A 14,049-nucleotide genomic window follows, 5' to 3' on the forward strand; every position below is an offset into this window, starting at 1 on the left:
GTCTAATATTCTTCAAAAACTAGACTGGAAAAAAGAGGAGAGTACATAAACGGACACTACCTAAACCATTTGAGGCTCGCTGACGATATTGTTATAATTGCTGAAACGGACAAATACCTAGAGGAAATGATGAGATCACTGGACTGCGAAAGTTCAAAAATCGGCCTAGAAATGAATGTAAACAAAACTAAGATATTAACCAACAATAATGAACACCCGATTGTGATAAAAAGTAACATATAGAATACGTCAGCGAATACACCTACTTAAGGAAGCAAATCTCATTCAAAACGACAAGCAACGAAGAAGAATCAAATCAAGAAGAATCAACGCAACTTGGAACAATTTCTAGACACTAAAAGAAATCCTAAAAGGGCTTGCGTATGAAAAGGGCAACATTTGATACATGCCTGCTACCCTGCTTGTTGTATGGCTGCCAAAGGTGGATATTTACAAATAAAATAAAACAAAAAATTTAATGCACTCAAACAGCCATGGAAGGGAGCATGTTGAAAATTAGAAGAATACACAGAATTAAGAATGAAAACATTCGCCAAAAAACTAAAGTTCTCGATGCTCTCAGCCACGCACTCTCACTTAAGTGAAGATGGGCCGGACACATCTCACGATACCCAGACCATTGAAGCCACACAATGGAAAGGACGGAGGGAAGATCTTCCACCGAGCGGGTGATGTTGCTGGGTAGATCGACGGTCCAAATGTTGTTGTTCGAAACTTGTATAATATACCTATGCAAGCTAATCTTGAAAATGTCGTAAGCGAGATTCAGACATCTGTTGTGTTCTGTGATGGCTACCGCCACACATAATGTACCGGATCGGTTCCCGGATATGGAGACGGCGCCCGGTCCTGGTGGTTCACGAACATACGAAATGTTCCCTATCTGTTAGTTGTCTGAGGACATCGCTTCGAGCCGATAACACTGATAATGTAGGTAGATAACACTGAATATGATGCAGGTTAGTTTTTATATGATAACTAGCTGACCCCGCAAACGCTGTGTTGCCTTAAATAAGATTTCTAGGGAAATTCTAGTGTAGAAAAAAAACCTCATTCAACCACATAATACCTCATTATAACAAAAAAAAAACTCCAAAAAATAAAAATAAAAAATAAATGTTTGGGCAATCCTTATCACTTAGGGGTATGAAAAATAGATAGTAGCCGATTCTCAGACCTACTGAACATACTATTGATACACAAATAAAACCAAAAAAACATGGCTGAAAAATGTATAGTGAGTAAGACAGGCGACCAGCTTCGTCCTCATGCCTCCTACTACGTGATGTTTGCTGGATGAGTGGTGACACCTGGCGGGGATCACTGATCGATTGATAGTTGATCAGTAGTCGACCGGCGAGGGCGGGAGATCAAATTGAATTTAAAAAAATCATAATTAAAGGAACTTGTAATTATAAACTCTGAATAAGAATTTATCGTACTACAATTATAATATTTGATTGCAACCTTATTGCGGAGATCCGCATTTTTATTTTTATTTTTTTTATTCTATGCACAGATGTGCATAGAATAAAAAAGTAAAAATCGGGATGGAAAAATAGGGGTTGATCGTATAAGAGTGAAACTTGAGAGTAATATGAATTATTTATTTTAAGTCACGACAAAATAAAAAAAATATTTTGCCAAAAAAATTAAACTTTATAATTAACAAATAAAAAAATAGGGTTTGATCGTAGAGGGGTGAAAATTTAGGGTTGTATGTATTTTTGTATGATGTATCATAAAAAAAGAAAAAAAAAATTGTCTAAAAAATAAAAATAAAAATTTGGTGGTGGACCACCCTTAACATTTAGGGGGATGAAAAATAGATGTTGTTCGATTCTCAACCCTGGCCAATATGTACGCTAAAATTCGCGAAAATCCGTCGAGCCGTTTCGGAGGAGTTCAATCACGGACACCGTGACACGAGAATTTTGTATATTAGATAAAGTACTGCCGAGGCAACCGACAGCACTTTATATAATTTCGCAGTACGTTCTGATGATCCAACATGCTTATTGTGATGAAGAGCTCATCCTCGTAGAAAGTAAACGAAGTAGCGCGCGATGACAATGATGATGATGACGTTCAGATCGGATCAGTCTTCTGTTCCGCTCACACGACTTTATTCCATTTCCACCTCAGGTGGATGTCTCAAGAAAGTTTAACTTTTATTTACATATGATGACAGCCGATAAACGACAAGCAAAGTTGCAAGCATTAGTCACCAGTTAAGGCGATAGTTATATTATCAGTTAAAATGCAATCAAACCAATTGACCTTTCCCAAGTTCACCCAAAGTTAAATTCTCTTATCACCTCCCCAGTAACATTGCGGCTGTGGTTTTCAACAAATTACATTTAAAACATAAAATAATACGAGGCATAGAGTTGACGTCGAATGTATATATAAACGATGCGACTCCATGCAGCCGACATACGACTCTACGATATACTGTCTGCCGGTAGTGAGCGAAGGAGCACACGATGATGGATCCACAGGACAAGCTCCCCAACTACGTGACCAACGTGGACCTGAAGTATCCGTACTCAGACCTGCCGTACATAGGGCAGTACAAGCTGCTCAAGCTTCCCTTCACTGGAAAGCTGATCGAGCATGTTGACTACTGGGGCGAGGGGAGTATCGTCAACGGGGGACTGTATTCTGGCTTCCGCAACTGCTACAACGTGAACCGACAGTACCAAGAGGTCAGCAACGGGCCCGACAAGGGTCGCAAGATCCCCAACAGGATCCCGGTGCGCGACGAGAACGACTGCGACACCCGGGCTTACATCAAGGATGACTCGGTCAAAATAGTGACGCTCATGAGCGCGCCCATCATTCCGAACAGCGCCAGAGACATTACGAGAATCGTTAACGAACGCGTGGGCATGGTCGTCATCTACGGCATGCCGGTAGAGTCCCAGGGTATTAAGCTCCTGGCTGCCGAGCTAAAGAGCAAGCTTCTGCTGTACTGTCCCGACTACGAGCTTCCCGCTTACTTACAGGAACCTACAATGATGGACTCGCACGTGGCTTTCCTCAACAAGCAACTTCTTATGGATCTGCTGTTCAAGTACGTGTCGACCGGGGACTACGACAAGGCAGTGACTATCACGAAGTCATTGCAAGATGATAACGTCGGTTTTATGATCGAGCAGCTGATCGACAGACTCTTGCGCGCACGAGAACCTAACTTGTTCGCATACGCGGACAAGTTGTGGTCCGCCGGACACCACGATATAGTCAATGACTTTTTCCCTTCGGAAGTCAAATTGATCACCAAGCAAGAAAGGGTGAAAATCATCGGAAGATATTACAATCAAGCTCTGAAGCTGGACTCCAATGTCGACTCGTACAACAACCGCCTGGCCTGGGGAGACAGCAAGGACAAGACTAGTCACAGAGTGAGCTGGAAGCTTATCCCGGTATGGGAGAATAACAAGCTGCTGTATAAAATAATGAATACTGAATATACTATGTACCTAAAGCTGGACGTGAACGTAGAAGAGTACGGAGACAGGCAAGCGTGGGGCTCCAACAACTCGAACGAGAAAGGCCATCTGTGGAAGCTGACGCCTGTAGTGTTGGAGACCGGCAACGTCTTACTCATAGAGAACCACGAGTACGGGCAGGGTCTGAAGCTGGACACGCACGAGGACAGCTACGGCGACCGCCTGCTCTGGGGAAACAACGGAAACGTCGATGGTAATCCTGGGTACTTCGGCTGGGTCATCAACGCGTGGCAGTAGAACTTCACATAACTACAGATACCTTACAGGCGACAATAAATATTTGTGCTGATTCTAAATTATTTTCCTTAAGTTGACGAGCCGCGGTCAGCGTGAGTGTACCGGTCATGTGCCGCTACAACGCCCCTAGCCGGACACTTGCGCGTTTATTTTTTTAAAAGCTAAGATGGGTAGACGAGCACCTGGTGTTCAAGTTACCGTGCTGAAGCACATACACAAGAATAACGTAAATGCCGCCAGCTATCTTATAACACGAGTTCTAAGTTTTAGTTTTTACAATACAACGGCTACTCCACCCTTCAAACCGAAACACAGTACTGCTTCACTGCAGTAATAGGCAGGGCGAGGGTACCTCCTCGTGCGGGCTAATAATTAATATCACCGTGGACTACATAATACATAATACAGACTTCAACACCCGAGAGGCAGTACAAAATGTCTTTGAAGACTTTCTTGGCTCTCTCGCACACCTGACTACTTCAAGAAGGGCATTGTAAATTTACCACTGCGCTGGCAGAGATGCGTCGATACCATGGCTGTATACTCGCATTATGATTCATAGAAATAATAATAAAATATTTTAACTTTGTACCTAATACGTACAAATGTGATATCGTACCCACGCAATGGCTGTGCAGAATGTGGGCGGCCTAATTCAATATGGCGTTCATTGCTCTTTTATCAATTCTACAAGGTGTAAGAGCTGCTGGAACTACACGAGAGCAGGAAGGGAAGGAGACTTTTTTGTCACACGTCATCCGGGTTCTAGCATCTACTTCTATCTTCTATGTTTCCTGAGCACTATGACGCCTCAATGCTTGGCATTGCCGACGTTCTGTGATTTTTGTTATTTAAAATGGAAATAATTTAAATGATTCTTTTGCTCTAAAATATGCTGCTAATCACTACATAGTATAAAACAAAGTCGCTTTCTCTGTCCCTATATCTGTCTGTCCCTATGTATGCTTAAATATTTAAAACTACGCAACGGATTTTGATGCGTTTTTTTTTAAAAGATAGAGTGATTGAAGAAGAAGGTTTATATGTATAATAACATCCATTAAATAGTGAAGAAATCAATAATAAATTACAGTTTCCGAAGCGAAGCAAGGGCGGGTCGCTGGTGTAAAATAATCTGAAGAGGTATAAGAGAGGTATAAGTATTCTACAGACAGAAATCTGCGGCTCTATCAAGTAAAGTATGGTCGTCTGGAGGTGGGGGTGTGCGACAAGGTAGCTGCGTAGACCCCTAACTACTGATCAAATTCACATTTTGATGTAAATGGGAATTCGCCAAAAAAGACCTTTCTCTTTTTTACTTTCATATTTGTTATTTGAAGAGCTAGGAGTGATGAGACGCTGAAGGTAAAATGAAGGCTGAATAAAGCGCGGGACACAGTGAGCTGACGCAGCGGATGGAAGGGCCGCCACTCGACCCAGATCATTCTAAGATGACCATTTCGGTTCCGTCGTATAGCCCTGTCGTCGGCCTACGCGGCACACGCCTGTGGAGCTCCCTCCATGTGACACGATGTCGCAGTGGGCTTCAGTAATTCGACACCAGGTAGAGCTTGAGCTCGTCCAACAAGGTAGGGTAGTGAAAAAGAAAAGTAAAACAAGATACTGGCTTTGAATTGTTATTTATATACTATACATTATTGCTTCTTAACAAACATGAAGTATGAATAATCATTATTTATAATCTAACCGGAACAGAAATAAACGCGTCATTATGTCGGTGCAGCGTTTGCCGCGCACTCCGCTGCTGCTCTGGGCTGCTCGCTACGGAACTGTCAACAGAGATGTTGTAAATATTCACATGGTCGTCACATCTTTGCATAACAATATACGCGAGGACGAGCACTTGTTTATATTCAAATTATTGAGCTGTATTTTTGTTATGTTAATGTATTCGTAATATTTAAAGGCAGTTTGAAATGTTGAAAGTATCGCTCTTAGTAGAACATCAGCTTGAAGTAGTTGATGGTAGCGAGTGAGCCGTCATGACTTGGCTCATACCGGACATGTCTCATGGGGCACCGGCTGTTATCGCCACCGTGAGCTTAGTGACTAGTGATTAGTGTAATAGTTACATTGCGGTCGCGGGAGGTTCCCGACTCCGAGCATGGACCAGAAGAGCTGCAGCTTGTTCTGTAAGTACGACGCGGCCACCGTCTCCACCGGGATCGAGGAGTTCGACAGCTGCCTGACAACACACAGCACCAGGCTACACTCTACTCCCTTGTACTGACGACGGACCACGCTCTGTTCCGTCCACGTCACTGTCACGTCAGCTCCGTGTAGTACGGGGGGGGGGGGCACAGTCCGTACATGCACGTGCTTATGAACGCTTCAATACAGCATGTAGATATACACGTAAATAAATGAAGTCGTCGTGGCCTAATGGATAAGACGTCCGGTGCATTCGTGTTGAAGCGATGCATCGGTGTTCAAATCCCGCAGGCGGGTACCAATTTTTCTAATGAAATACGTACTCAACAAATGTTCACGATTGATTTCCACGGTGAAGGAATAACATCGTGTAATAAAAACGAAACCCGCAAAATTATAATTTGCGTAATTACTGGTGGTAGGACCTCTTGTGAGTCCGCGCGGGTAGGTACCACCACCCTGCCTATTTCTGCCGTGAAGCAGAATGCGTTTCGGTTTGAAGGGTGGGGCAGCCGTTGTAACTATAATTGAGACCTTAGAACTTATATCTCAAGGTGGGTGGCGCATTTACGTTGTAGATGTCTATGGGCTCCAGTAACCACTTAACACCAGGTGGGCTGTGAGCTCGTCCACTCATCTAAGCAATAAAAAAATAATAATAATAATAATAAATACCTACCTAGATAATGCGCAGACAAATCTGTTCGTTACCAGAATGTCCGCCTGTTTTTTTATCTTTTATTTCATAGATGGCTGGATGAGCTCCCGGCCCACCTGGTATTAAGTGGTTATCGGAGCCCATAGACATCTACAATGAAAATGCCGTCACCCACCTTGAAATATAAATTGTAAGGTCTCAAGTATAGTTACAACGGCTGCCCAACCCTTCAAACCGAAACGCACTACTACTTTACGGCAGAAATAGGCAGGGTGGTGGTACCTACCCGTGCATACTCACAAGACGTCCTACCACCAGTAATTACGCAAATTATAATTTTGCCGATTTCATTTTTACTAGAGGTCCCGCAGTAGTCGAAATTCGACTATAATTAATTGGAATTGTAAGTTTGTACACTATTATGATTGTATTTTATACTTCTATAATCACAAATTTCACCAAGACTACACTATAAAAAATATTAACAAAGACAAACAATATTTAATCTATTCTCAATTTGACAACAGACGTCAAGAACAAAAGTTTGACAATAAATAGTATGCATGCGTGTGTGCGTCAAATACATGGTATGTAGTGTGTGTAATGTTTTCTTTATTGATTTAATGTATATTTTAGGCATTATTTAAAAAAAATATTAGCATTGTGCACTTCTTCTCTATATTCTCTATAAGTGTGGGAAATTTCATACTCCTCCGTCCGCGCAATTTTCGTAAAAAGGGATACAAAGTTTTTGCTTCACGTATTAATATATAGATTACACGATGTTATTCCTTCACCGTGGAAGTCAATCGTGAACATTTGTTCAGTACGTATTTCATTAGAATAATTGGTACCCGCCTGAGATTCGAACACCGGTGCATCGCTCGACACGAATGCGCCGGACGTCTTATCCTTTAGGCCACGACGAATTCATGACTGATGTGAGCATCAGTCCAGCCAACGAGACTCGAGAAGATTCGAGATCGAAGTCTCAACTATATTTTAAAACAGTTGTCTCGAACCGGAATGTATGATTGCTTCGTGGCAGTACTGGGCATGGTCGCGGTACCGGTGCGGTGGTGGTGCCGGTGTATACCATCAGCGTCCTGCTCATAGTGATTGCGCACATTAACAAACTTGTGAGGTGTCGCGCGGAGGTCACTGCTGGGTCCAGCGCCGTGTGGGCACCGCTGGGAGTCCGGTCAGCACTTAACATCAGCTGTTCGTCAGCGCGACTGTCCGTCGACAGTATTACTCCTGTCTGAATGTGCAATGTACACGTGAATAGTAAAGTGCGGCATGCGGCAGCGTGCGTGGCGCGTGTGGTGTGGAGACTCACGGGGGATACAGGGCTCCGAAGAAGGCGCGTCCCTCCGTCTCGCCGCTGTATACCTGGACATGGGACAATGTGCGTTACGTGTGGGCCACGTGTTGTGCGTCTGCTAGTTACATAATACGATCGAAGGAAGAATGATATCGCTCACTCTGAAAATGAAAGTTAACACCAAATTCTTAGGACAGCAAAAAAGTGATGCAAATTGCCGAATATCGAGTTTCACTTTTTACGGTAATTTATAACTATTCTAATTCGGACACACTATAGTTATATCGACTTATCATTTGCTTTATGCTATCTCGAAACCTGAAGCAAGTTGTGCAAATATTGTGAGGACAAACAGAAAACTGCGACAATTCATTGGAATTAATAATTTTCTTTGCTGGTCGAATGCTCAACGGCCGGTGTTACGAACGTGATTGAATGTAATTGTAATCGCCTGCTGTAAATTTGTAATTTATTTCGTAAAAACAAAACAATTTCAATCAATTTTATTCTACTTTTACTTTATTTTTGGAACGAAGTTCCTTATGGGACGATGCGGAGGGGTACCCTAACCGGGAAAAAACGTCCGTAACGTAATATTTATATTAGTAATGTACACAGTGTACGACTTAACTTTGTAATAGTGTACAAAAAATAACATATTTTTATTATATATTTTTTATAAATCATTGTGAATAAAATAAAGTTGATAACTTTGTAAAGTAGTTTTTTTTTATCAATAAAAAATCATTATGAAATTGTATACACATCTTTTTTTTTAATTTATAAAATTTTATTGTCACTGTCACAGAAGTAGAGACGGATTCGCAGCCCACCTGTTGTTAAACGAAAGGCTTATTTCAAAATAATATATTATTTCGCGGACGTGAACAGACGACAAGCTGAGGTCGCGTTACGAAAACTCACCACAAGGAAGATCAGACAGCAGGCAGCGAGGAGCAGCGAGGGCAGGGGCGACATGGCGACCGGCGCTCTGCTACACGAGTGAGGCTGTGCCGAGCCGCTGCGGACTGTGGGCCGCATTTACATCACAAAAGTCTAACCTTGAAAGACATGTGCCATTACGTACGCTGTAGACCACGCTATGTGTACGACACGATGTACCCAAATTAATCGGGTCTTTTTTTTGTCGTAGTTGAGCAGATACCTTCTGTTCCGCGCGTAGACGGCGGGATCGCAACGCATCCACTAATTGTAACAATATCATTTTTCGGACATGTCTCCCGGCGAGGAAATGACTCTATAGAGCTCTTTGTGGTTCAGGGCAAAGTAGAAGGCACCAGACCGCGTGGAAGGTTGCCCATGCGATGGACCGACCAGATCAAGTCGGCAGTTGGCGACTGTTTGCAAGAGTGTACCAGGCTCACCACAAACCGGGAGTGGTGGCGATTGCTCGTGAGGCGCATAGCATCTGCCCACAGCAATGATACTGGATGACAACCACGACTGCTCTGACAAGAGTGATACGAGCTACAAGATAGATGATTATAAAAAGATTTCAAATTTAATCCGACATGTCAATCTGTAATTATTTGTGTAGTTAGTTCGAACGGGTCTGGAATCTGTCCCTAGCATTGTTCGTCTACCATCTTAATCAATGAAAGAGAAAAAAGATCCCGCTGTTTGAGTTGGTAATGCGAATGAAGCTCTGTGGCTGATTAAACGGAAACTGATAAACAAATTTCAGGTAAGCTACAATACAATGGTTTTATATCAGCGCAACCTCTGCTGCTTGTGTGGTCTATGGTCGCCAGTCGTAGCGCGCCCGACGCTCTAGTGACCTTGTGTCGCGTGTCTTCGAGTGTCAATCAGTCCAAAACAGGAATCGATGTCACGCTCAGTGTCGGCTGAATGTGCAAAGCCTTGAGCCGCGGTGTAACCGTGTAGCGTGTCTTAACCGTCTCACAGATGTACGGCTGCGAGGTTCGTTCCGAGGTAATGTATTGTGAATTGACTACTAAATGAAACTATTTCACCACACCCAGAACGTTATATTGTGCGCCGTAATAATAATAATATTATGATTACTTCTAATATCGCAATCTAACCTAATCCGAAATCTGAAATTCGACTTTTTTTTGTTATAATTTTTAGTCACCGTCCTTAACTAAAAAGTAATTATCGTGATATTTTCATCAATACATACGACAAACTGTAGATCGCGGTGTATGTCTGTCTGTCTATTGAAGAAAAATAATAAATAAAAATACAAAGGCGGCGACCAAAGAACAGTAATACAATACAATATAAGCCAGCGCCTTGGCTCTGCCCCTGGTATTACTGACGTCCATGGGCGACGGTAACCACTTATCATCAGGTGGGACGTGTGATTGTTTGCCTACAAAGACAATAAATAAATAAAGGTCAATGACTTTTAGAATTATTCTCTGTGTTTGTTTGTTCGCGTATGTGTCCGGAACTAAGGAGCCTGTTGAGTTGGGGACTTCTATTCGTGGTCCCTACAAACCCATTTATAATTAGTTTTTACGGGTAGACAGAGATTAGAGTTATGCTTTAGCTTTCGTTTCATGAAACTGGAGGTAGAACACAGTTATTACCATTTAAAGATTGTTTTTATATATTTTTATTCTAGTAGATGTAGCTGGTTGTGTGGTGTAGCACGCACGCAAAAGAACACCGCCCCCCATCCTCTCCCGTGCGTGACGTAAAAGGCGATTAAGGGATCCTTCAGAGAACAGGCAGCAACGCTCTCCGAGTATTATAACAGCGTGCCGCGATCGCATGCTAAGCATGGCGATTATGGCAACCTCCCCCAACATGGCTGATAAAATATAAGCCGGCCCCTAATCTACGGCAACTCGAAGAGGAACTGAGAGCGAAACAAAGGTCAAAAGGTTTGCAAGATCTCAGTCTCTTGGGCAGAGCCAGTTAACGGAACTAAAGGCTGATGAGGGTACCATAATTTCTTCTGAATTTGAGTTTTTGAAAGAGCTCAAGAAATTCTATGGACAGTTCCGATCCTTATATGAATAAATTGTTCTCAGGAGTCGTTACGATTCATACGTTACGAGCACGTAGACTTCACTAGAATTTCATCGTCAAATTTAGGCGCTGAAAAGTCACTCGAATCGAAGTGTTTGTACGAAAACGTCACTATGTCAGTCCGATTATAAGACCGGGATTCGGAACCTATCCTTCTGCAACGTCGCTTGAGACATAGATATGTTATTTCTCCGAAAGTGTTCACCACTGCATTAGAAGATATTTTCAAAGTTCAGGGTTGGATAGAGCTAGGCATTAGCATCAACGGCGAGGACCTTAGTAAAATGCTCAATGACCTCAGTAGGCTTCTGTCCAAGCGGGCCTTAGTGTGAAAAAAACGAAAATTAAGTCGAATGCGAGTTCTCGAATGGCGATCGCATGTCGGAAAGTGGAGCGTGGGTAGATCTCCCACGAGGTGGACAGACGACCCGCTAAAAGCCACGGGAGCCCGCTGCATACAGGCTGCGCAGGACTGATTATCATGGCGAACCTTGGGAGAGTTCAATGTCCAGCAGTGAACGTCCATGGGCTGAAAAAAAAAAAAAAAAACAATTGTAGACTAGCTCTCGTCCCTCTTCAGCACGAGCGCCCTCACGCGCGCTGTGTGCTCGCTGGCGTGTGGCAGGAGGAGCCGCGGCCGGGAAGGTATTTGTACTAATCTATATTATACTATATATAAATGAATTGCTGTTCGTTAGTCTCGCTAAAACTTGAGAACGGCTGGACCGATTTGGCTAATTTTGGACTTGAATTATTCGTGGAAGTCCAGGGAAGGTTTAAAAGGTGAGAAAATATAAAAAAGCTCAGAATTATATAAAAACAAACAATTTTGTTTTTCCTTTGATGTGTCCCCTTGACGTGTCTTTTATTTATCGATTGAGACACTACGTAGTCTGCCGGGTCAGCTAGTATCTAATATAAACGTACTAAAGTTTAAAATCGTGCTTACTGTAATACTCAATAGACTTAATATGTTAAAGAGTTTAAAATAGAATAGAAATGCATTTCCATTCGCAAAAGAATGCTTGAGTCGATGCGTACAGAGCCGAGGGCACGGTTAGCAATAACTGTAAATAATTCAGGGGTCATCTGCTCGTCACCAGAGCGAATTTATTGATATTTTCATAATGGACATCTCTACAACTTCCAAGACATAGTTTTAAAGGGTTGACCGATCAACACAACAATTATCCGAGTCGCCCCGCTCCCGCCCGCTCCCGCCCGCTCCCCTCGATAAGTCTGAGTCCACAGATCTCAAGTGGAAACAGTCAATTATATGAGATCGTCATTGTGCGTGTCGGTGTGTGTGACACGAGACTCGATAAGCGACGACAGATTTATATATATTATGGTGACCAAACTGCTTGTGAATGGTTCGGGGGATGTTCTCACCCTCGGGGTGTGAGGGGAGCGCGAGGGGGCGGGCCGCGCGGGGCAGGGCGCGGCGCGGTAGTCGAACAGTAGCTCCGCGGTCCCTGTCCGGTACGGACGTGCGGCGCCCTCGTCTGCTCCTTCGTTCCGAGCACAATAACATTATCGGTGAGTGCCTCGATACCCGCCGGACCGTCCTCACATTCCCTACAGTGAGTACTCAGTCACTCAGTTTAAGACGCACCTTTGTTTGTATAGAAGGAAAGGCGAAGTACAGAGAGCGTTTCCGGTCGGTTTGTTTGCGCGAAATGGGTTTCCGTAGCCGACGAGCGCGGACCGACGTAATGCTGATAAGGATCTCGGCGCCGCGTGATGCGCGACCCCGTGCAGCCCCCTCGTCATCGGCGGGGCCGTCCGCTTGTCGACGGAGGCACGGGTGATCCTTCTGATCAATACCGATGCTACGACATGCTCATAAAGCCAACTTTTGCTGTTTTAGTAGAACACACCTCCTTACATCTTTTTATCACATCACTCACCATGTGTCTGTTGTGGCAAATATCGGAACGGTTGAGAACTTCACGTCCGTGGATCTCGTATTTGTTCTGTACAAAGCGGCCTCCGAACATCGAGAGTGATCTCCGCCGGATCTTTGCATTTTGAATTTACTGTCTGTACTTATGTATAAAGAGCAGGATAGCTGTGAGGATAGTTTCACCCAGAGGCCGGAGGAGGTTGTGACAGACCATTCACATTAGATGTTAAAGTTTCACAAAAAATCTTTAATGGTGTTTTATGAAGTAGTGTAGTGTAGTTTATGTTAGTAGTAGAAGAAGAAGAAGAATAAAAGAATACTCTTTTCCTAATAAATCGTTTTGTTCTTGGATAGCGATGAATGAACTCATTATTTTTGAATGACTACAGCTCTGCGTGCAATGTTTTAGCTGCAATAAGCATTTCCAGGCCAGAACTTCAGTAAACTGTCGCTTTTTTTTATCTGACATAAATGTACGTATAGAAAGTACTGGCGAATACGATCTCTTGCCTCCGCGGATGCAGCGGCCATTAGATCGAGTTGTGTCTTCCGGAACCACTCGTCCTGGCTGTTTGCTGGTCTATGGATATAATTACTCATAACAAATGGGAATGCAGTCCACTTGATGACAAGAGGTCAACTTGGAATTAGAATAGGATTTACAGTTTGAAGATCGACACAATGTCTTAAGACTGGCGCTGCCGCTGGGAAGCGGAAGGCGGGGCCCTTCCGCTGATGGCACGTGAAGGACGTGATAGTAGACGGCGGACGATCAATTTCCGTTTCCGGTAACTTTATACCAACTCTTCAAATATTAAGCGAGAGAGCTTCAGTATCGCGACATTGTTTCTTTTGAATTTATTACAAAGTTAGAGAAGTCGCTGCTGACGTTAACGTTAAGATTAGAAACACCTTGGCGACTCCGTCTGTACTACGCTTAGTACTGTACTCAGTACAGTCTAACTGTACTGAGACCTTAGAACTTATGTCTCAAGGTGGGTGGCGCATTTACGTTGTGGATGTCTATGGGCTCCAGTAACCACTTAACACCAGGTGGGCTGTGAGCTCGTCCACCCATCTATGAAATAAAAAAAGTCTCTTTTGACGTACTTTGACAGCCTGGTACGATTCGCTGTGTGCCGTGTGCTTTACATCGCATCGTTAGTCGACTCCATATAGTATCAATCATTTATAA

The 14,049-nt window shown here is 43.3% G+C and overlaps 3 protein-coding genes across 6 annotated transcripts in view; 2 read left to right on the top strand and 1 right to left on the bottom strand.

Annotated features, from left to right (window-relative positions):
- Positions 1–2,439: 2,439 nt before the first annotated feature.
- Ppbp2 (paralytic peptide binding protein 2) lies at positions 2,440–3,832 on the top strand. The gene has a single exon (XM_089738009.1). It carries the CDS (start codon positions 2,508–2,510, stop codon positions 3,771–3,773), a length of 1,266 nt encoding a protein of 421 aa, XP_089594135.1. The 5' UTR covers positions 2,440–2,507; the 3' UTR covers positions 3,774–3,832.
- A 1,565-nt stretch (positions 3,833–5,397) lies between these two features.
- LOC149499908 (uncharacterized) lies at positions 5,398–9,100 on the bottom strand. 3 transcript variants are annotated; one of them, XM_089738012.1, is made up of 4 exons: positions 8,852–8,999; positions 7,943–7,995; positions 5,867–5,979; positions 5,398–5,563 (listed from the first exon to the last, which is right to left on the bottom strand). In XM_089738012.1, the coding sequence occupies exons 1-4, from the start codon at positions 8,966–8,968 to the stop codon at positions 5,556–5,558; spliced, it is 291 nt and encodes a 96-aa protein (XP_089594138.1). In that variant the 5' UTR covers positions 8,969–8,999; the 3' UTR covers positions 5,398–5,555. The 3 variants fall into 3 exon arrangements, with proteins under 3 accessions (XP_089594138.1, XP_089594136.1, XP_089594137.1); XM_089738010.1 differs by lacking the exon at positions 7,943–7,995 and having other exon boundaries at positions 8,852–9,100; XM_089738011.1 differs by lacking the exon at positions 5,398–5,563 and having other exon boundaries at positions 5,637–5,979; positions 8,852–9,000.
- A 3,238-nt stretch (positions 9,101–12,338) lies between these two features.
- The window catches only part of LOC114248650 (uncharacterized), a 73,622-nt gene continuing 71,911 nt past the window's right edge, over positions 12,339–14,049 (top strand). The window contains exon 1 of one of the 2 annotated variants that reach the window (XM_089737842.1): positions 12,339–12,487. The gene's annotated coding sequence lies outside the window, so the exon portion shown is untranslated. Of the gene's footprint in view, positions 12,532–14,049 lie in introns of both variants that reach the window. The other variant, XM_089737841.1, reaches the window with a different exon arrangement.

Source organism: Bombyx mandarina, chromosome 24, assembly GCF_030267445.1.
Source record: "Bombyx mandarina strain Sakado chromosome 24, ASM3026744v2".
In the NCBI taxonomy this organism is placed as follows: Eukaryota; Metazoa; Arthropoda; class Insecta; order Lepidoptera; family Bombycidae; genus Bombyx; species Bombyx mandarina.

Coding starts and splice junctions, on each gene's coding strand:
- Ppbp2 (XM_089738009.1), top strand. CDS start 2,508: ATGATGGATCCACAGGACAAGCTCCCCAACTACGTGACCAACGTGGAC.
- LOC149499908 (XM_089738010.1), bottom strand. CDS start 8,968: ATGCGGCCCACAGTCCGCAGCGGCTCGGCACAGCCTCACTCGTGTAGC. Junction 5,980..8,851: donor GCTGTCTGATCTTCCTTGTG/GTGAGTTTTCGT, acceptor GTGTGTTGTCAG/GCAGCTGTCGAACTCCTCGA. Junction 5,564..5,866: donor GAACCTCCCGCGACCGCAAT/GTAACTATTACA, acceptor CTCTGTTGACAG/TTCCGTAGCGAGCAGCCCAG.